This window comes from Trichogramma pretiosum, unplaced genomic scaffold (genome assembly GCF_000599845.2).
Source record: "Trichogramma pretiosum strain Unisexual culture from Peru unplaced genomic scaffold, Tpre_2.0 scaffold32, whole genome shotgun sequence".
Lineage (NCBI taxonomy): Eukaryota > Metazoa > Arthropoda > Insecta > Hymenoptera > Trichogrammatidae > Trichogramma > Trichogramma pretiosum.
This window is the reverse complement of record NW_019641641.1, coordinates 1,347,309-1,370,713: the sequence shown is the minus strand read 5'-3', so window position 1 is coordinate 1,370,713 and position 23,405 is coordinate 1,347,309. Positions and strand designations below refer to the sequence as shown.

General features: G+C 45.9%; 1 protein-coding gene across 1 annotated transcript; it reads right to left on the bottom strand.

Moving 5' to 3' along the window:
* Positions 1-615: 615 nt before the first annotated feature.
* LOC106652492 (protocadherin-like wing polarity protein stan) lies at positions 616-23,135 on the bottom strand. Its single transcript, XM_014371484.1, has 21 exons — positions 23,120-23,135; positions 13,971-14,226; positions 13,307-13,581; positions 12,482-12,821; positions 12,011-12,400; positions 11,425-11,919; positions 10,284-11,355; positions 9,715-10,206; positions 7,116-9,642; positions 6,695-7,019; positions 6,044-6,618; positions 4,590-4,953; positions 4,290-4,505; positions 3,646-4,218; positions 3,137-3,566; positions 2,851-3,061; positions 2,389-2,760; positions 1,981-2,310; positions 1,532-1,814; positions 1,376-1,382; positions 616-1,288 (listed from the first exon to the last, which is right to left on the bottom strand). Exons 1-21 carry the CDS (start codon positions 23,133-23,135, stop codon positions 1,277-1,279), a joined length of 9,561 nt encoding a protein of 3,186 aa, XP_014226970.1. The 3' UTR covers positions 616-1,276.
* Positions 23,136-23,405: the final 270 nt, after the last annotated feature.

Genomic DNA, 23,405 nt, shown 5'->3' with positions numbered 1-23,405 from the left:
CAGGAATTAATTAATTTCTATACTGGCAACTATCTATAAATGTAGCGATTATTGATCAAAACTAAGTAATTTAATTTTATTGTGTTAAGCTCAACGCAAATTTCGACTCAAAGTAGATGTAAATGTTCCTTCTTTAATGGAATGAATTAAGTGTACCAGATATTTTTAAATGAATTATAATTGTAAAATTATTGTAAATTTATGTTCGACAAAAGTCCTAATTGTAATTATAATATGATGTTGTGTGCATGATATTTATGGTTTTGCACCTTAAACGCAATACAAATGTAATAACAGTTTTTACTCATTTGCACAAATCAAAAAGACAGCTATTTACTTAGTAAGGCAAAACATCAAAGGGTGAGGAAATGATTGAGTAATTCCACTTATTCAACTTTTTGCAAGATGTTTGATGAGAGGATTTGATCATTCGTACGTAAGGAATTCTATTTTATATTCTTTATATGATAATATTTGAATAAAAAATAAAACCAATTTCAATTATCAGAGTGTATAAATTATTATTTATATTTTATCAAGTATTTTTTATAAATATATATACAAATTATTTAGACAGTAAATTACAGTAAACTCTATTACGATTTTCTTTGTATTTGCATTTTATACTTTCACAGAACGTGAAAATGACACGTATTTTACTTACATAATGATGAAAAAAATAAGGTGAAAACAATGCATGAAATACATACTGGAATGTATGAAATGTCTAGAGATATCTAGCGCTGGTTAAGTACATAAATTACAAGTAACGACAATTGTTTTCAATATCATACGCATGAGTACAATAGATGAAGTTATAATATAGCAATGAAGAGATCATACATAATAATATATACTTTAGGTTCGACGTCTGAGAGGTTCGATGTTTGCCATCTAAACTGACTAAGACACAATATCCTGTGGGTATAATAAATTATTCAACAAATAATTACAAACATTTTCGTATTAATAACTAGAGTGGGAAAACACATTTAATAGCATGCACATATAATTTGTAAACAGGCACTCTCACGCAAACTTGCGATTCAATATATGGCTACTATATATCTCATTGCGGTCATGGCTATCTTAATTAACTAACCGTTTCTTTTCTGACTTACGCTTATAATCTAATCATTGCGTGTAAAAATGACTATTACTAAAATATTCTTTATTCTCTATATCTCATTTTGAAAACTTTGTACGAAATTTTGTTACTTTGATTCTGCTTGTTTGTTATTTAGGACAAGATTGTCATACGGACGTTTCTGCGTTGCTAGTATCCTTCCTGTAACGAAAACGAGCGTAGTTTTATTTAATATTCCAAAAAAACGTAACAAATAAAAGGTTTAAAAATTTAAGCAAAAATGGTTACCTCTTCCCTGTTAGTCGTTTGATTCCCAAAAGAAAGATCAAAAGCAAGAATAGAAAGAAAGTCATAACCAGTTAGCAAACCAACACCATTTATGATATTTGTTAAAAAAATCGAGAGATTTTCGCATCGTAAAAATTAAATTTGAATCATACTAACTCAGTCTCGTCGATTGTGTGTTCATACTGCAGCTGTTGCTGCAGCTGAAGCTGCCTCAGCGCCGCGAGCTCGTTGCTGTGCTGCTGAAGATCGTGACTCAGGGACTCGGTGAGAGTCCGACTGCTGATCGGCATTATGTAATCGGTCGCGCAGTCGTCGAGCAGCGTCGGCGTCATTTTGCCCCCGCCGCGCTTTATGCTGCCGAACCTGTCCAGGCCGTTGTTCAGACTGTCGTGATACGAGCCGTGCAGACTGCCTCCGCGCTTCAGACTACCGTACCTGTTCGTAACGTCGCGATTTATTAATTAGCGAAACGTCAAACAATTCCTTAGCAATCAAAGTATAGTCTTACCTATCGTATTCAATACTGGCTTGATTTATTTTATGCATCTGGCCCCTCTTAAGACTACCGTATCTCTCGTAACCACTGCCGCTTCCGTAACCGTTGCCGGTGCTGCCGTAGCCGTCGAGATTCGACATCTGCGAATGATGGCTTAAACTCGAATTCAAGATCCGCGAGGGATCCGACAGGATGTAGGGGGTCGGCGACATCGTCGTAGGCACTGGAGGCGGCAGCTCGTCCGGCGGCGAGTACGGGTACATGTATTTGTCGACCACGCCGTACTTTTCGTCCTGCTCGGCAAAATTATCGTCGCCGTGCAATTTCGTTTGCAGGTTCAGTTCGGCGTAGGTCAGAGGGTTCGGACTGGCTGTCTTTTGCGAAGCCAACTCGTTATCCGACATCGTACCGCCCGACCATTGGCTACCTCGAGCGTCCACTGCAGAAGATAAAAATAATTATTAGTTTGTGTACATTGATTCCTAAATTAATTCTTGGCCTGCAGTAGAGAACTTACAATTACTTCCTGGCAAGTAGGCTTCCGGTAATTGAGAGCTCCATCTGGGCGCATAGATGGGCTTGATATTGGGAAAGAGATCGGTAGTGGAGCAGTGCAAGACGTTGAGGGTTTCGGTAGTTATCGCGGCATTATTGGATTCACCGGATGCTTCCTCGGGGATGTTGGGTTGATACTGTATGTGTTTCTGCTGCTGCGTACTGACGCCGGCATTTTTCAGGGCCTTCGCGCCGGCTTCTTCGTCCGAGCTGTGCGAATTGGTCAGTTCTATAGTACGCATTCTACCGTCTGGTGGAGTCGTGTCCGAGTCCGATTCCGTTTCCTGCCTCTCTTCATTTTGATTCTGTTGCGTGGTTTCTGCGTATAGAAATCCTACGTTATAGCGATAAATTGTACAAACTAATTTTACTTTTTAATCGAGCAAAGACGTACCAAAGCGTTGGAGCTTAGTTGAATTATTGCCTCGCTTAGACATGAAAGCTCCACGATCGCTGTTGTAATTGCTGGTCGAGGTTGAGGTGTTGCGCAGTTGATTGTCACTTCTGTAGGGACTTGAGCTTGTTTTGTTGGTACTCCGAGACGTGGTGCTGCTCGTCGACACACCGACGTTGGCTCTTTTTGAGTTTCCGTCGGTCCCTCCGTATGTCGACGAGTACGCAATCCCAGACCGTTGCTGAAATCACGAGTATCCACAATTAACGATTTTTGAATCATCGAGTGAGACTCGCTGATGGCAAACAGTACTTACAGTAATGCCGCTCGTGACATTTTGACTACTACTCCCGTTGACCATGCTGACATCGAGCAACGGTGCTTTCTTGCCGATGCACTTGAGCAAACTCAAGTACAAATTTCTTCGGACTCTGCCGTTGATGAAGCAGTAGCCAACGAGACTGAAGGTCGCGTGAACGACTACGGCGATGCTCAGCATGTAGGACAGCGTCGGCGAGTTTTCCGACGCAGATAGTACGGCTAAAGTCCAAGTTGTCCCAAGCAGCGGCAACGAAGCTACCGCCAACCACAGGAGGGTCCTCAAATTTCCGAAACCCATAACGTGATCTTTCAGGGTGAAAGCCACTCGCACCGACAATATCAGCACGCTAAAGTTTACGAACACCATTGCACAGATCGGCCCGATGAGAGCCCATATCACATTTTCGTAAATCGATAACCAGCAGCTAGAATAAATGTTAGGAAAATTCAATCACGATTGTCATAACTTTGATTTAGCTAAAAATAGACAGCGACTGTACTCACAAGTAAAAATTGCCGTACTGATCTGCCCTAACACCGACAGTCAGTCCGACGATGATTGCTGGAATTCCATAGCCCATGGTATAGTAAAAGCCCATCTGTCCGTGATTGATATCCCTCATCTCGGTCAGCATTCGGTAGAGGTGAATCGAGTCCACCAGAGTCCAAGCGAAGGTACTCAACCACGAGTAGTGCAATCCTATTGCTATAATTTTGCAAGGAAACTCGTTTCCAACCAGCTGATGGCGAGCTTTTAAAGCTACGAAATAAAACGTCTCAGCCATGAAAACGCAGAGTATCAGGTTCTTGTGGATGTTGTTGGAATTGGTCTCGCCACCGCGAATCGAGCCCAATATTAGAATCGTCGTCAGTAGCAATGGCAACGCCACGACGAAGGCGCTGTAGGACGTCACGTCCTCGAGCAGCGACGGTTCCGGCACGTATTCCAGATCCATGATGTCGGTGAGTACGGCAAAAGTCGACAATTTTATGCAAGAGCAGTTGACCATCATTCCAAGATTCGTCACGCCCTCGTCCACTTCCGTCGTGCATCCTATTCGACTCCATTCTCCGATTCTGAAATAATCAAAAGTTTAAGTCTTTGTTGATTTGTTAAGATTACGGTAAAAATTTGATCGAAGGCTTACCCTCTAGCCGTACTCCAATGAACGCACTGAGGATTTATTCGCGTTTTGAAGCCATCGTCTTCGCTCAACCAAAGTTGCACTCGAACTGGTGATTTGAGAGGTATTCCTGTCATTGTTTCGTAGCCAGTTTCTGATGGCACTAAGACAGATACGGTAACGATTGGCGATGCAATTCCAACTTCAACTCCCCACCGTATTGTAACAGACTCATCGAATCTATGAATAAGAAAATGGTTGAAAAAGTTTTACTTCTATCCGGTTGTAGATAACGTTGAGCTTTCAAAGTTGATGCAAACAAACCTTTTGGGTAATATGTGTCCAAGTTCTTTATATTGCACGTAGCTTAGTACAGCTTTGCGATTTCCTAGACTGTTTTTTACGTTAAGATCACCCTGATCTACGGGGTTTATTCCAAGCAGACTGAGAGGCACTTGAATTTTCGAGTACGGGTCGAATTTGCTTGGGTCGAGCATGTAGTTGTTGTATTTTGGAAAACTTATCGAAAGACCCATGTGCTGCGGAGAAACTAGAAAACTCGAGGTGTCTGGTAAGATGACTCTTTGATCGGCAGCCGTTGGTCTCGGGGTAAAGTTATTCACTTCTTTGTATTCAGCAGTTTCATATCCAAACAAGCTTTCCGTAGTTACGATATCCAAGCCTAACACTGAAATTTTAATAGTATACTCAATTTTAATAGTAAATTTCGTCTGACGCCTTAAGAGAATTAAATACAAAGTCGCCATCGAGCTTTTTGGAGAAATATCCCGAAGAAATTTCAGAAAACTGTATAGTATTAAAATTGTAATTTTCATGATGGTTTCATCATCCCCACATTACTATCAATGCTTGTACTTAAGAATGAATCTAATTACAATCAACACAATACCAACAAAGTTAGTGAATTTATCTTATACATGAATGCAGAATGCTCATTAGCCCTGGAGCCCACGGGGTGTCGGATCGGCCACGTGAAAAAGATAGATGAAACCATGTTATTATTATGTATTTTTTCCCGCTGAAACCGAATATCACGGTGGGAAGTCGCTCAGACTACCCAAAAATTTGTTATAAACAAATATATTGCAAAATGAAGAAAATTAAATTTTTCTAAATTTCAAACCCATTTTAATGTTTGTGTTCATTGGGCAATTTTAAGCAAAAAGTGTCTCGTGTAAAATTTTCGTAAAATGATTATTTACCGAGATATTGAGACTTAAAGAGGAAAAAATGCACATTTTTTACCATTTTCCAATACCCACAACTTTTAAAATAACAAAGTTAGTAACAAAGGCATAGTGCGGTTTGTAGTGCATGATGAAACAGTGCTTTGATTTATACAATTATTTTATTTTGACGCTTGCAGATTTACTGATAAAAGTACTCGCCATCTAGCGGTGAAAGCTTAAAGTATTCTGGTCAAAATTTTTTGAAAAAGTTGAATTACCGTTTTCGGGCTACTTATTTGTAACGCACTCAATTTTTGCAAGAAAATTTGAACAATCGCCAATAACAAGTCAATTAATGTTAAAGAAAATTTTCAAATGATCCTATTTTGCTCATTAACAACAGAAAAAAACGTAGAGGATAAAACCATAAATGTTTAAAAAAGCTTTACACTTTTTGATAATTATAAGTCCAGTTTTAATGGTTTATTTATATCCAACAAGTTCTTTTTCGTTGGTCAAAAACCAGCCACAAAATGTTGAACATTATTTCCAGGGTTGAGAAATAAGTAATAATCGATTTAAACTTACCAACTCTTGGATCAACGACTTCAAAAGGACTCGTATAAGTGTCGTGCTGGGAAACCGCCAACGTCTTCAAGTACTCAGCCATGGCCATCATAATTTTTTCGGAGCCATCGCCAGTGAGCTTCTCGATTCTCAACCAATTACTGGCGTACTTAGTTTGCAAAACGGCGCCCGTAATACCCACAAGATGCTCCACGTAATCCTTGTCTTGGCTGTGCGTGAGATTCAAACCGGCCAAGCTCTCCTCGTAACGCAGCAGCGCCGTGAGCAAAGACTCGGCGACGAGCAGATCAGCGCCGTACATGGTGCGAGTCGCGTTGACCGCGCGGTGCAATTCCATGGCCGTTTTTACGGCCAGGTAGGTGTTCAGCGTCAGGTCGTTCGTTTCCAGAGCTGCCAGCTGATATCGCTGATCGATGAATGCCTCCGACGTGCAATTGAACAGATCGGCGTCCTGCCAGCCGTTGAGCTTGTCGGAGCACATTCGCGACGCCTTGCCTTCGGCGCTTCCTGGACAGTGTTCTATCGCCACTTGACCGAACTTGGTGCGAGGCCACCAAAGTCCTTCGGCATAAGATCTAAACAAACATAATCGTTACAAAATGCAATTTCTCGAAGCGAAATGAAAAATCACGTATTATTTCGAAACTTTACCTCGGACATCCATCGTAAACAACTTCGCACCCTTTGAGAGTCACTTCGGCGTAGGGATTCGGGCAAGCGGTGCATTGCCTGCCTATGACTCCAGCCCTACATCGACATTGTCCAGTGAGAGTGTCGCATCTGAGCCCGTAACTACCCGTCGAGTAGCATTCGCAAGGTATGCACTCGTTTCTCCCGACTGGTCGGTAATGATTTTCCTTGCAGTAGCACTCGCCGGTGGTCTTGTTACACGCCGGATCGTATCCTTGCGATTCGTCGCAGTGACATGGGCCGCACACCGGAGAGCCCCACCAAGTGGCTGGACATGGTTGTTCGGCTGCAAATTTTTTGGGAAAAAGAAAAATGAAAAATTAGGTAAAATTAACAATAGATACGAATCATAAGCTATGCTAATATAAAGCTGCAAATTTACCTTTGACTTCGCAGTATTCTCCCGAGTATTCTGGAGCTTTGCACTGACAGTCGTATCCCTTTGGACTATTGACATTAGCGACGCATTTACCAGCTTCGCTGCAGGGATTGATGTCGCAGATTTTTTCACAGCCTATGCCGACTCGACCTTCATCGCAGACACAGTCGCTCGATTCCCATTTTTTCAAACAAGTCGAGTCATCGGGACACTGAGTTCGACATACTCCATCGTTCAAGCAGCCAGAGGCTACATTTTCCTGGATTATGGGACGTTGAAGAATCGTGTGATTATTTCCAATTCTCACGTCTTGCAAACAGCCGCTGTACAACGGCAGTTCGGTAATGAACGATTTATCCGGACCACCGATTAGCGTTCTGCCGACGTACAATCCCTGTAGCTTTTCCGGCAACGACAAAACGACCGGTCTGTTTCTGTAGTCGATATCGAGTTCGACTTGTCCCGTCTGCCAGCGCACCTCGATTCTGTGCCATTCTCCATCGGCGATCTCGACCCAGGATTTTATGACATCGGCTCCGTCCAGCAACACCGATAATTTACCTCCGATGACTTCGAACAAGATCGAACTGTTCTGGCCTATTTGAATGGTCATGATGAAAGCGTATTGATCTCTCGTTCTCACGCTAAATCCGGTGAGCCAGGGTAGCTGTATAGGTTTGAGCAACGGATTGAAGCTGAGCACACCGTTTCCTCGGAAGTGCCAGGGTTTGGCCACTTCGTCGTCGCATTGTGGCCCGCCGAAGCCCTCGACGCATTCGCAGATGAAGCCAGCGTAAACTTCTCTGCAGATGCCGTCGTTGTGGCACGGATTGGATGCGCAAAAAGGCCGTTTTTCGGGACAACCAGAGGTAGTTCCGTTGTCGGCCACGAAGGAATTCAAGTCGACGAATTGGTGATCCACGTGAAAATCACTGATGCAGCCGATAAAGTCTCGATTGCGCATTTGAAAGTTGGCCGGGATCGAGGGTAGTCCTCCCAGCTGCAGAGGTCCCGTCAGGTCGAGGAAGCGATGGCAGGTCTCGGTGATGTCGCCGCAACGCTCCGGCAGAATGTGCTCGCTTCTGCTCGCGCAAGACCACTTCTCTCCCAGACGCTCGCCGTGCTTCAGAGCCAGCGCGATATCGCAGTTGTCGAGAGAGACTATCACAGATCGATTGACGTAAGACACCTGCACCTCGTGCCACTTGCCGTCGGACACGCCGCCGGGTATTTCGGCGGTCGCCGACGTTATCTCGTCCCCGAGCGAGAAGCTGAACTGCACTTTGGACTCGACGATTTCCAGGGCGATGAAGTCGTGCTTCTCGTTGTATCGTCCGTTGTACAGAAGCAAGCCTTCCGACGACTCCGTGGCGAATTTCAGTTTGAGGTGGAACCGATGCCGTTGCCTCAGCGAAGGAAACGTAAGGAACGTCATGGGTCCGAAACTGCGCGACTTTAATTGACACAGAGGTGTGACGTTTTCCAAAGGTGTCACTGGGCAATTTTCACAGAAGAAGCCGCCGTTGACTTTGTTGATGCAGGTGGATCCTCCTTTGCATACGTTCGCGTAGCAGGCATCCTTTTTCATTGATATCTCGCAGTTTTTACCCATAAAGGTACTGAGGCACTCGCACGTGTAATCGCCCTCGCGCCTTCTGCACGTTCCTCCATTTTTACACGGATTCGAGTAGCACAAATTGACTTCGGTATCGCACATGTAAGCCTCTCTGCTGCCTGTGAATCCTTTCGAGCATTGACAAGTGAAGGTTGTCAAGGGGTAAATTGGTCTAAAAAGTACACTACTACTACTTGCGAAACCCGAGGCGTTTCCAAACTTCAGAACGGTGACGCATTCTTCGTAATTGAGGCAAGGTTCGCTGACACACAGATTGTCTTCGAACGAGAGAACTTTGACGTTGGCTAATCGAGCAAGAATGCCGCGATTCAAATAAACTCGTTCTTGAAGAAATTGCGAACTGTAAAACTCGTCGTGCAAACCTGGCTCGACTCGCCGGGCTGAAAAACTCACGTTTAGAATTTTACTTTGAACATCCGTATCTTCTTGAATACTAAAAATGAAAATATTTTCTTTGGGGCACGGAATGATAGCGGCCAGTCCGTCCAAAAAGTATCCTAAAAGTGGACTCAAGAAGGCATCTAACGTCATTTCATCTAATCTCACCGTTATGGAATTAAACAACATTTTATTAGTCACTAATCGGACCATCAAAGTCATGGTCGCTTTAACTTCGTTAATTCCATCAGTCACGGACACATCCATCGTAGCTATTCGAGGCACATTTGTGTTCAATTGCGGAGACAAAGTTATTTCTCCCGTAGATTTGTTCAAGTGAACTAAATTGGCATTGTTCCCGGATAATATTGTGTAAATGAGCTTATCCGTTACATCGGCATCAAAGGCAGGTATTCGACCAATGGCAGTGGTAGGAAAATAGTCTTTATAATTATTAAAGATTATCTGAAAATCTTCCAACTTTGGTGCATTATCATTAACATCGGTAACAAGAACCTGCAATAAATCAAGATTATTGTCATTTACTCCGATAAACAAGCTAAAGGAATTAGAGAAATGAGACGTTACCTGAACTATAGCATCTGAACGCAATGGCGGAGACGTAGCTCTTACCACCAGTTCAAATTTCTTCTTCGTTGACTCGTAATCCAGTTCAACGAGAGATATCAGCTCAGCCCGGTCTGCTCCGGGACGGGTGTTCAATTGAAAACTACTTGCATCGTCTCCACCAATTATAGAATACTGTACAATCGCATTGGGCCCCTCGTCGGGGTCGTGTGCGTAAATTTCTCCGACGGTAGAGCCGATCGGAGAGTTTTCCGGTATATAGAGGGTTATTTTATCTTTTTCGAATGCAGGAGGTGAGTCGTTGACGTCCTCGAGTTTGATGATGACGGAAACGGTACTCGATAGAGCCGGAGATCCACGGTCAATGGCCAAGGCTGTGAGATTGTATCTCGCGGTGGATTCTCGATCGAGCGCCTTATGAGTCCGAATTATCCCGGTCGTTGGGTCGATCGTGAACGAGCTGTCGCCATCGTTTTCCAACATATATTTAACCTGCAAATTACACATAAATAAAAATATAAGCATCGCTTGAAACTGAAAGAGAATCAACGACAAAGTTAGAAACTCACTCTTCCATTGAGACCAACGTCAACGTCCGAAGCCGTGATCTGCAGAACACTGGTGCCAATCAACACGTCTTCTCTAACGGAACCTTGATACTGCATCGCGTCGAATTCCGGCGCATTGTCGTTGACGTCCGTCACGGAGATCTCGACGTCGGTCGTGTCGCTCAATGGCGGCACACCTCCGTCCTTGGCCGTGACCGTCAGCAGATATCCCGACATGGTCTCTCTGTCCAACAACTTGGTCGTCGTGATGGCGCCGGTTTGCGAATTGATGGCGAACTCGGTGGCTTCCAGGCCGCCCTCCTCGCTGCCCAGACTGTACAGGATCTGGGCGTTTTGACCGACGTCGGAGTCGGTGGCGCTAACGACCAGAACCGTCGTGCCGATGGGAGCGTCTTCGAAGACCGACACGGAGTACGGGGCGTTCTCGAACACAGGCGCGAAGTTGTTGGCGTCGGACACGTTGACGTAGACGAAAGCGGTATCGCTTCTGCCACCCGAATCCGAGGCCGTTATCGTCAGAACGAATCGTTTCTCCTGCTTGTAATCCAGCGGCTGAGTTATCGTGATCAGTCCACGGCCGTTTTGCGACGTTATGGAGAAACGACCTCTGGTGTTGCCGGATGAAATTTCGTAATGTATTCTGGCGTCCTCGTCGGGATCGGTGGCCGTAACCGTCGTGACCGGAGTGCCTGGCGGATTATCTTCGCCGATGACCACCTCGTAGTTCTTGGGATCGAAGTACGGATCGTTGTCGTTGACGTCCGTGACCGTCAGCAGAACAGTGGCACTGGCGGATTTCGGCGGTTCCCCGGAATCGCTGGCTATGACGATAAATTGGTACTTGGAGCACTGCTCGCGATCGAGTTGTCTGACCGTGTAAATCCATCCAGTTTCGTTGTTCACCACGACGGGATAGTCTTCGGTGGAACCTCCGCTGAGATCGCGAGATCCGATGCTGTATCTTATCAGTGCGTTGGGACCTTCGTCGGCGTCGTACGCCTGTACCCGCAGCACGGAGTAACCCACGGACACCGATTCCGAAACGGCCTCTTGAAATTGCGACGTGTGGAATCTGAAATGGATATTACATCGTTAAACATCTATCGCTGACGTACGAGTAAAACACTATTTCTCTACTTACCTAGGCACGTTGTCGTTGACGTCTTTGACCCGGACCAATAGTTGCGTCGTATTTGACTTGGCCGGCATTCCACCGTCCTGCGCCCTGACGATGATCTTGTAATTCTTCACGGTCTCGTAATCCAGTGGCTTGACCAGAATCACGTCTCCGCTCGTCGAATCGATCTGAAAGGTGTTCTGCGTGTTGCCGCCGATGATGGCGTAGCGGATGGCGGAATTGCTGCCGGTGTCGGCGTCGGTGGCGCGAATCTCGGCGATCACCGGATTGATCGTGTAATCGAGATCCTCGGGCACGTTGACGGTGTAGGTGCGCTCGGAGAACTGCGGATAATTGTCGTTGTCGTCGAGCACGTGAATGACCAGCGTAGCCGAGGAGCTCTGACGATTCGTCGAGGGAGTCGCGAGATCCGTCGCCTGGACTATCACCGTGTACACTTCCGTCTTTTCTCGGTCGAGGGTCGTTCTGGTCGTTACTATGCCGCTTCGGGTATCGATTCTGAAAAAGAACCAATCAAGCATTGAAATATACATCTTCAGCGAAGAATCAAGCTAGGTCGCGAGCATCCACATGGCTTTTCCGTGCGTACCTGAAAGTAGATTGATCCTCAAGCATGGTCGTCGTACCGCCACCGGTGGTCGAGACGATCGAGTACTCGACCTCGGCGTTCTTTCCCATGTCCTGATCGGTGGCCTTGATCGATATCACGCTCGAGCCCAGAGGCACGCTCTCGTGGACCGACGCCTCGTACTCGGGCGACTCGAAATTCGGCGCGTGATCGTTGGCGTCGAGGACGTTGATCTGAAGCGTCGTCGTTCCGGTCCGAGGCGGAAACGAGTCGTCCACCGCGAGAACTCGAAAGTAATGAACGTCCACGTTCTCGCGATCGAGCCGAGCCGTCGTGCTGACTTTGCCGCTCGCCGAATCCAGATTGAAGAGATTCTGCGATCGCGAGTCCAATAGAGAGCTCATCGTGTACCTGACAAAAAACGTCAACGATTCGTTGTTAATCACTTGCCCGTTGAAACTGAGAAATATCGCTTGAAAAATTGTAACTAACCGAACGACGCCACCTTCCGGATCTCTCGCTCTGACCGTGGTCACTCCGATTCCTGGTTCCCTCTCTTCTTCCACCGCTGCGACGTAGAGCGCTTGCTCGAAAAACGGCGACTGATTTCGAAGCTCGCGTCTGACTCTGCGGCCCAGATCCGAGTCGTCGAGTTGCTGGTGATGGAAAACGATCTTCAGGCGATGCTCCGCGTCGGCCAAGTACGTCGTGGCGCATCGCAGCTGCATCGATACCGATATCTTCCACAAAGGATCGACCAGGCATTGTTCCGAGGCCGAGACCAAGTCTCCCGCGGCACCTTCGATCAAAAAACGCGGATCCGCGACTCCTCCTGCAATAGCGTGAAAAATGAATGTACAATTCGTATCGACGTTGGCTCGCTAGTTTTATTCATGTGAGCGTGTGTAACCTCCGCAAAGACTACTTTTAGACGTTGAAGAAAAAATAATTTAAATTGGCCCGTCGTACAATTGTCTTTGTGCTCTAAAGGTGAATGCTAGAATGACTCGGCTGCGGGGCCATAAGAGGCATAAGCGCGCTGATAAAATAGTAAAGGCCTCGAGCCATATACTACTTGCGTGCACTTGGATAAGCTACACATCATCGGACGTAAAGAGTCACGCGGCCTGTATGAGAGCAAATTATATCGTATAGAGAATACTGAACCCGGAAACGACGTAAAAGTCTCATGCTGCAGAACTATATTATTACTTTACTGTAGCATGTGCGCGCGTTGTGTATAGTACTATACATAAATATATGTGTGTGTGTGTGAGTGTATACACGTGCTGTGCATTATGCCGCGAGTATACTGACCCCATCTAGTCTCGCACTGCTCGAGGGCCGTGTGGGGCAGAAAGTCCCTGAGCGCGGCTACCAGCTGCGACGTCCTGAGACAGACCTGGGTGAACTTGTCGGTGCTGGGCATGGCGTAGGAGGCCAGGGTCTCGGCCATCCATCCCTTGGTGGCGGCCAGATCGACGTTCTCGCCTCCGCAGCCGGTGACGAGGATGCGCAGCGGCAGACTGTAATAGTCGATGGTCACTCGGCCCAGCCGCGTACTCGTCGAGTCGATGTAGAACGTGAACAGCCTGCAGGACAGTTGGTAATGTACGTGCAATCATAATTACGCGGCCGCGCAGCGAGATCTTGGAAGGACGATAAGTGCGCGCGCTTTACGTTGCATGACTTGCGCGCGCCCGCGCAAGCGCATCTCGCTCGTGTGTTTTTTGCCGATCGCGCGGAGAAATTTATTGCATCTATTACGAATGCCCGTTCGCGCTATTGTTTAGTCACGAATCTACTTTACTCAAAGACGCTCTGGATGACTGGACATTTTTCTATCGAATCAAAATTGATCTCGCAACGAGCTTATGATATTTTTCAATTAAAATGTTCAAATCATCGAGCTTTGTTCGAAAAAAAAATAATAGATAGCTATAATTTTGGACGAACATCTCAATCAGTTAGCGCCACTTACCTGGGATATTGGAGCCCATCGCAGTTGAGACTCTTGGCCAAGGTAACTCGACCGGTGTGCGGATGAACCTTGAGCAGTCTGAGCGCGAACCACGCCGTCCTGTCCTGGGACGCGCTGTATCTCCTCTTGCCGCCGAGATGCGGCACGCCGGCCTCGAACACGACGGTGCCGGGCGGCAGGTCGGACGAGAGCACGGCCAAGTAAGCAGAGGCCAAGCCCGCGAGTCCCAGCAGCAGCAACGTAAGCAGCAGCAGGACTCGCGGGCATCCTGGGCACCACGAGCCCATCGGACTCAGCAGCGGTGCAGCCTCGTCCTCGTTGCGTTTCTTCTACCGCTGCTGCTGCTGCTGTTCAGCAACGACGTCGACTCGACCCTCGGGGCCATCGAGATACGTGCGCACCGAGACTCGCGCTCTGCACGTGGTGTGTGGCACTCGGCTTGTGCGCTACGCCCTGAAATCAAAGAAGGAGGAGCCATTATAGTTGCGATTAGAGCACGGAGCTGTGTACTTTTTGCATACATTGCATATGTTACATCTGTGTATGCATCTACCTATAGGCCTTTAATCTTTGCTCGCCAGCATTAGTGGAAAATGTCCGAGCGTGCGAAGGAAAAATTGCTATTCACGGCATACCGCGCGCGTGCGCGTGCGTGCAGTGTCATGTAGACTTTACACGCCGAGTTATATTTTATTTTTCGCCCTGAACAACCGTACACGATATAATTAGTGGTAATTTCATGTGCCAAGTCTCCGCAGGCAACTTTGTTTCTCTATGTAATTTTCGATATAAACCACGCGATAAGTACATGCATCGGTCAAAAGGCTTCTTTACTTTTTTTTTAACTAAACAGTTATGTCATAACGATAGGAAAAAATTTGTCCATTGGGTCGAATTCCATTGACAGCAGGTTGCACTCGTGCCGACATTTCAATCGTAACGCGATGCACCCGCTTAAGCTCGCGAGCTTGCAGCTTGGGCTAAAAGCAATTAACGCCGGTGCTTTGCCGAGACAAGCATGTGGCGTAATTAAAAAAGCTTCGCTCAAACAACCCGCGCGCAGTATTTTCATTCGTCAAAAGCTCAAAGCTGCTTCAATGCCAAACGCTTATAGCCTCTCTCTCACTCGCTCCTCTCGTCGAATCGAAACGTTGCTGCTCTCCCTCCCCAGGATAAAAAGCTCGAATAAAAGTGCAGTTTCGCCGCGAGCCATGTGCTCAAAGATCGCACGGAAAAAGGGAGACGAACAACTGCTTTTAACGAGCAGATATGCGCAGTGCAGCCGAGAGAGAAAAGAGAGAGAGGAGAGTGAAGTAGACGAACGAGCTTCCAGCCGCTTCGATTTAATAAATTTAACTACGGACAAATTATGAATATAACAATCGCGTCGTTTGTGCAACCATCAATGAACGTAGAGAAGCGTCAAACACGCACGTTTACTATAAATATATTGCGCCATAGCCCGTCCGTATGCTCCTATCCATTTCCCCTGAATAATTATGGTCGTAATACTTTAATTTACGATGGACGTGTATGGCTTTCCAACTATGTGCGCGTTGCAAAAAACGTTTCGCGGTGGAAACAATATTGTATCGAGAGAGCAGGCGAACGAGAGACCGAGAGAGTACTTAATGAGGCTCGCGTGTTAGATAATGATAACGTTTAGCCGAGCTGAAAATTCATTTTTCAAAATTTATCGACGATTATAAAGCGACGGCCCAACTGCCGACGTTGCTTTACACAATTTTTTGTCATAAAGCGTTTCTTTATATGTGCGCGCAGCGCTCGACAAGTAAACACAAGACTTTCGATATTATATGCTCTCGCGTGACTGAAAAACAACGAGAGCGCATGAAATGTGACTCGCGAGCGGACGCGTAAAAAACGAAAGACTTGTTTTCTGCCGTAGTAGCTTTTTTACCTTGTATGTTATACGCTTTAAATATATACACACACGCGTATACGTCCCTCTTACGCGGATGAGATAAGCTATATGGTCAAGTATACATATTGAACGAGTATATGCATATATACTCGGGTGCGTACATAAAGAAAAATCTAATGTGGCAGTAGCTTAAAATATTATAGAGTATCTAGACGACGTATGCACGCGGGCGTACACATACACACATGGGCATTATACGCGGGAGCTCGCGGTTCCGTGTTCTCTCTTTCTCTCTCTCTCTCTCTTGGAGCTCTTTCTTTCTTCGCTCCCGCGTGCCGCCTGTATGGCATGCATACGCAAGAAGAAAAATACACGCGATAAATCGCAAATGCAAATTAACATTTTTTTCTTCTTATATACAATACAGACTGTATTACACCATTTACTCGCTCCGCAAAGTACACCGACGTCCTATACAGTATATACCCCCGAAGGCCCTCGGGGCAACATCATGAGCCGTGGTGGCAACCAACGGCAGCATCAGCAGCATCAACATGGGTGCAGTATTTTTTCACAAGAGTAAAATGTTTCTTTCATTTTGCCAGCGCTGTTTATCAATTAGATCGCCGGGCATAAAGTGTGAGATTGCGCCCGGCGTTGAATTAGTGTCATTTGGCACCGACAAAACCACACCGTCACCGTCGTCATCATGGAGAAATGAAAGAAACCGCGAGACCGTCGAAGCTGTGCACAGAGTCAAAGTGGCGACGTTGGAATGAACCGAGAAGCTGCGGCTGTTCACATGCCTCTTCGTATGTATACGCGAATACTTGGTGTGCCTGGAGTAATAATTGCGGGTACTGCATCGCTGCCCGATGAATTATTAAACGAAGGAATTGATAATTTTCACTTCATCGATGCTTCATACACGGGCTCGAGTAAATCAATCAAGTTTCGTTATTACTCGGCTTCTGCTGTACGAGACCTCTTCTCTCTCTCTCTCTTGTCGTTCGCCTTGTAGGTACGAGGTTGTACGTTCGACCAATAAGGCCGAGCGAAGATTTTTGAAGAAAATTACCGATTGTATCGAGTCTGATTGATTCGAAGATTTTCGCGCTCGGCTCTGCTGTCGCTCGCTCGGGCGCTTGCATGTGCGTCCGCGCACCTATATAGACGTTGATTAAACGTCGTGCTCTGTTATTGCGTATAAGTTTGTAATTACCTAGAATTTAAATAATCAATCTATACTGTCATTACGCGCGATTGCTCTCATTTTTCGAGAGATCGGCCTCTTCCTATGTATTATAATATATCCTGTACTCTGTTGTTGTTTTTTTTTCGTCGTTGGTCGACGCATCGCTCCAATACGAGAGAGCGAGCGGTAGCAGCGCATCGAGCTCTTTATGACGTCACGCGGACGGGGTATCCGGTTCTGGTGCTACTGCTACTAGGCTGCGGCTGCAACTAAATCTGCAATCTACTCCCTTTCCTTTTTGCCCCGCATCGTGTGTATAAATATACGCGCATAGATACGCGAGCACACACGTATCTCTCGATTTCTTTTCTTTAATTGTAGTCTCTATTACTATCTTAACGAGTTGAATGTTCGCCGTCTTCCGTAGTTTACTCTCTGATGCTGCTGCTCGGCTATATCTTGATGGATTAAATTTTGGAATGTTGTTTCTGAAGCTTCGTCTTTTTTTTCATCGCGTATCAAAGGGGCAGTTCCCGATAGATACAATTAAGTTTTTGGTCTTCGTTATTTTCATTCCATCATGTCGCATTTCATAAGTTCCATATTGCTATGTGTAGAAGAATAGCAACCAGTTTGAATCGAATTAAATCGAGCCGCGGCAGGAATAATTGAGTTTACGCGCATAGCTCGAGTACTTTATTTCTATTTTGCAAAACGTCAATGGCGCAAATGAAAATCGACTGGCACCTAGTGGTGAAGCTTGAAAGTTTCTTATTTTTCTCCGGGTTATTGTACAGGAATTTCCATGGATTGACAGCAGTTGCTTTGTGTGATTAATTATCTTATTTGATTACACATTTAAATGTAATCTTGTCATTGATCTTGTAACGAGGCTGGAATGAAATTTCTGAATGGGTAATCCTCTGGATAGCTTGATTACATCAATTGCTGCGCGCAGCCTCCCGTTCGCATTTTCCGCAGCTCGAAAAGCTCGAGCGTATTCTTTTTCGCCCTTACATTAATTACGAGCTATACACACGCCACGGTTCGCAATGTGCACGTCGCATTCCTCCGCTTATGTGTATATGTACGCTCGAGCTCTGTATTATATACACATGCAAACCCGATGAGCTTCTCATTCTCTCTCTCTTGCTTCGCTTCTGAATATCCTTGCGCCGCTTTAATTATATCTGCTTTGCGTCCCACCCTCAGCGATGTACCTATAGCAACTCTGTCTCTCTCTCGTCGGTCTGCTGTATACCGCTCTGTTTTACGATACCGTTAGGCCATCGTGACTCGCCCTTATCTACGGCCTCTTTCTGCCTCTCTTTCTTTGCTCAAGTCTCTCGCAAGAGAGCATAGCAGCAGCAGCAGCACAACACCTAGTGCTATTTTAAACTCCTTTTTAGTCTTTCACGCATTAGATTCCGTTTATACACATACGTTATATCTATATTGCGCGTGTACGCCAGTACATTACACCGCGATACATATTACATTCGCGGCTAAGTAATATTTATCTGCCAGGTTCTGCATGTATATATACGAGATGTTGTTTTTTACCATGGGGTGCGAAGTAGAAGAAAACTATACGTGTGCGCGAGCAAACAACGTGTTATGAAAACAAAGAATTTCTTGGCAATATGTATGCAGAGAATATATACGCAAGTGTACAGGCGCGAGCACCGGTGTGCTATGTATAGCGTTTGTAAGCCGACTTCACGGAAAGGCGCGCGACGAGTTTTTCATTTTTGATTTCCTTAATATTACTATATTGTGCATTTTATTGCTGCTGCGGCTGCTGCGAGTTGTGCGCGCGAAAGGGGATTTTAACGGAACACGTACGCTACTATACGTACGTCGAGCTCTTTCTCGGCGTCAGCCCGAAGTAGTAGCCTCCGCTCGTAAATCGCGCTCTTTATGTCTTAATTGTGGAAAATGGAGAAGATACACACACACACACACGAGGTGTGCAGCGAGCATTATTAAAGCCCGGGACAAGCCGCATGCGTGGGAGATATTATTATAAGCTTAATGTGCCTCGGGGGGCTTAACATATTCCGCGACTTGTTCTTCTTTTCACAAAAACAACGTCGTGGCTTGCTCGCGTCTGCGAATAATATGATAATTATGAAAGAGCAGCCTCTACAACATCGTTCGCTTTGTCTATCGCCATAGATGCATATAATGTGTGTAAGCGGGTAACGGCCCGCTGCTCGATGCGTTCACAGCTTGAAACGTACTCCTGTGTGTACTACCTGTATGTTGTGCGGCAAACTTTGGCGTGCTAAATTTAGATGGAACTACTTACATATCTCAATAAATCATAGCAACTTACACGTGTACAGTTTTATGGGCATAAAGAGTCGTAAATTTACCATTATCAATAAGCGATGCTAAGTGAATATGTTGTCTGGGTCAAGTCTGATAACTCAATGCGTGAATTGAGAGATGAAATGATTAATTTATTTAAACAGGCAGCAGAAAGGTTGTTATATATCAAAGGGACGCACGAAAGCTTGGCCATATAATATTCCGAAACCATAGAAAACATTATGAAGCTGTGCGACTGGTCGCATCGATATTGCCATTCGCTTGTCATAGAAAACGCACCCCTCGGTAGGCTCAAAACTCATTTATGTTATCTGCGTGAGCGTGTGAGTGCGTGTACGTTTGTTGCTCCCCCCATAAGGTCATTTCAACGACGGGATTAAAGGGCCAAGCGAGCCATGTACATGTCGGCTTCGAAATAGCGTAATGCTTAAAAACGAGAATATGGTCGTCGGCGCCCGAACTTGTGCAATATGGACTGTTTACCGGATTATTCAGATAAGAAAATTGCCGCTTCGATGAAGTGTAAACTCGAGGCTTAACAGCAGTTTTATCTTCCTCGATACGCTGTGGTTGAAACACGTACCTGGCTTTACGTCGCTCGGAATAGGAATTTCATTGAGCAGTTGCTATATAGCTTGTTTCACAGTTCTTTAATTTCTACCTGGGGCATTTGGCCGTACGCTTGTCAACTATCCTAGATTAAATGACGGGAATATACGCAATTTTTCATAGATTTTGCTTGGGAATCTAAAATCTTTTATGGACATTAAATTCTGAATATAGTCAATCCAAATTTTTAGTCTTTTACAATCATTTGATTAAATTGATAAATCCATTATTATGCCTATAATATTTTTCTTGCCCAGTTATTTGAAAAATTAACATGAAAAATTGTTAATAGCATTGTAACGAGCCGAAATTGTAAATATTTACACCGGTCGTCAACGGCTTTTTGTCAATCCGTTGTTCTGCCCTTAACGTCGAATTATCTTTAGCTAGTCATTGAATAGGAAAATTTTATCGATTGCCAGGCATCATCCCTCGTGTTCATCCAGGCCTTCTCATCCTATTTCTCGGTTTCTTAGCCAGTCGACGAGAAAATTCAGTACCAACATTACGTGTGTATAGATAGAAGTTATGATTATTCCGAAGGCCATTACGCGCCAGAGTAAGCACGATAAAGAAAGTAAATGAAAGAGTATGGTCGAAGAGCGGCCAAGAGAAACGCAGCCGCGCATTTATACACGTTGAAAGCCGATCAAGTATAGAGTGCGACTTTACAAAAAGAAAATATGACGATTAATCGATATGATGAGGCTACTTTTTGCCCGCGCACGCGCTTATGTATCCTTTAATCGGCCTGCGTATATGATATAATGACTGTTGAAAATGTTGGAACCAATATGGGCTGCTGCGCGCCTGCGAGATAATTGCAGCAAGACCGGAAGAAAGAGCCGTCGCACCGCATTGCTGCGTACACAGCTCGTATGCAGCTTTAATCGCGGCGGCGACGGCGGCGACGCGACTCAATAAGTACATGAAGACGTTAGAAGGACAATAACTATTTCTAGCGTGTATGCCGCGCCGATATCGCAATTATGATCATAGGTGCTGCTATTAAGGTAACATGTGCTACGATGTTCGGTACATTGTACTCGCAACGCATCGGTGAATACCGACTAATGTACCGCGTGATTGGGAAACAGCGCGCAGTAGCACCGATGGATGGGCGATGAAAAACAAAAAAATGCGAAAGGTCGCACGAAAGTAACGGAGCGTGTAAATCTTTACACGACACGTTGCGATCATAACATCGAGACCGATCGGCATTTTTGACACCTCCGCGCGGAGCTCTCATCGGAACATCTCATACCGGTGCGCAGCGCGGCAGAAGCGGCTTATTTTCGAGCCCTTCTCAAAGTTGCGAGCCGAACCATTCAGTCATCCGTGAACGATCGCGGCGATCCGCAGATCGACGGGAAAAAAACGAGATCGGTGCAGCTATGCTCGTGTGTGCGCGCAGGTTGATCGCTGAAAGCAAGAGCACACGGCAAAAGTGAAACGAAAAAACAAAAAGCAGACTCGGCCGACGTAAGAGCTGGACAAACGCAAGAGGCAGAGGGGAATAGCAGAGCCGAGAGAGAAGAGCAGAGCAGCCTTGGCAAAAGAACGAGAGCGAAAAATAATGCCAAAGGAGATGCTGCGGAGGAAAAAAGAGTATAAGAGAGAGAAACTAAAGCGTGGATATGAAGCGGGACGGAGCGAATACCCTCTGAGCTTGAGCTATATAGCCTATATTATGCGGATCGACGAAAGAGAGAGAGAGAGAGAGAGGCAGAGAGACAGAGGGAGAGACAGAGAGAAGAGAACTTATACGAAACTATTAATTACGAATGCGGCGGGCCGGCGACCAAGAATTACGCGAGGAACAACAAGTTGTAAGGAATCCGGTCCTACCAATTATCTATATAGCTTTGGTAGTCGGCTTTTTAGGCGGTCGATCCTCGGCCACCTTTTTCCCTCTCTTTCTCTCTCTCTCTCTCTCTCTCCCTTTTCGCCCGCATTATGGCTTTCATAATTTTTTCCCTTTCATATACATATTCGAAACTTGCCCACGACTGAAAATGTTGCACACAATAGTGTTCTACGCGTTCGAGACGAACAAGTGTTCCCGCTCGAAGGGCTCGCATGGAGACGTTCGTTGTGCACGGCCGTCGCGCATAAAAAAACATGTGGAGGAAACACATGTTAAACGGAAATATCTGCTACATACAGCTTATTCGATAATCATTTTTTGTATCGTTTAATATATCAACTAAGCTTTCTCAAAAAAGTATATGTACGATATTTTTCGAGTGTACCAACATTCGAATCTCTTGGCAGTTTTGCGATAGCAACTATCAAATAGCCAAGTATATTACACCGTCGTACTGGCGAAACGCTAAAGTATCGCTGTGCACCTTCGAAAAACGAAGCCATATTTTTGCACTATCGCGATTCTGTGTGTATAGACGAGGTATAGGAAGCACAGCCGAAGCTTAGAGTCGTAACGAATCGTAATTATCGTAAATAAAGCCTCGCGGGTTGGTCTGGATCGGCGCTGCGGTGCACTTTCTGGACTCGCGGACTTTTTGAACGCGGGCCCTTCGCGAAAGAAACGCAACGGTAAGCGAGCGAGCCTCGTAAATAAAACTTTGCGCCTCGTATTCTCTACGCGAGCTGCGCGAGTCGGCCGCAGAGTGCATTATACGTCGTGTTCCTTGGGCTATATCGCGCGACTCGTGCGCTCTGGATGCTCCTCGTTCCTCGGCAAGGGCCCCGAAATTCGCTCCGAACAAAGGGAGTTACTTTTCGCGTGCAAAAAAGACGCGCAGGGAAAAAAGGATGAGCCGAGCCGAGCGAACGAACGAAGGAAGAAAGGCAACGTCCGTCCGTTGCAACTTTAATGCCCGCTGCGTTCGGCTATATAATGTGCAGTGTATAGCGTGTGCGTTGTGTTGTGTACGTTGCTGCTGCTGCTTCTTGCCCTCCGGTCCCGACTCGCGCGCGCGCGCACTGTTTGGCTATTATATGCGAAAAGAGAGCCGAGCGCAAGAGGCCGCCTCGCAACGTACTTATTTGAAATGCAGACTGCACGAGCAACATACATAGAGGTACACATCTATATGGCCGAGGCACATAAGCTGCTGCTGGAGCTCGGGCATCCTTCGAGTCTCGCGGCGCTCATGGGTATACATAACGTATATACCATCGAAGCGAGGGACCTCGAGAGTCGCTTTAATAATGGATATCGTGGTGGGTGTTGCGGTGGAATTGAACGGAGGCTGGATTAGATGCGACTCAGCCCGGAGAGAGAAAGAGAAAGAGAGAGAAAAAGAGAGCCCAACTTCGAAGCCGGCCGGCGCTGCTGCGGTATGTTTCTTCGTGTACGCCAAGACGCGTGTTTTTGCGGAGACACAATTTTTCTTTCCCATTACCAACGCCGCCGCTTCGTGCTACACCGTGGCATGTTCCCAGGACT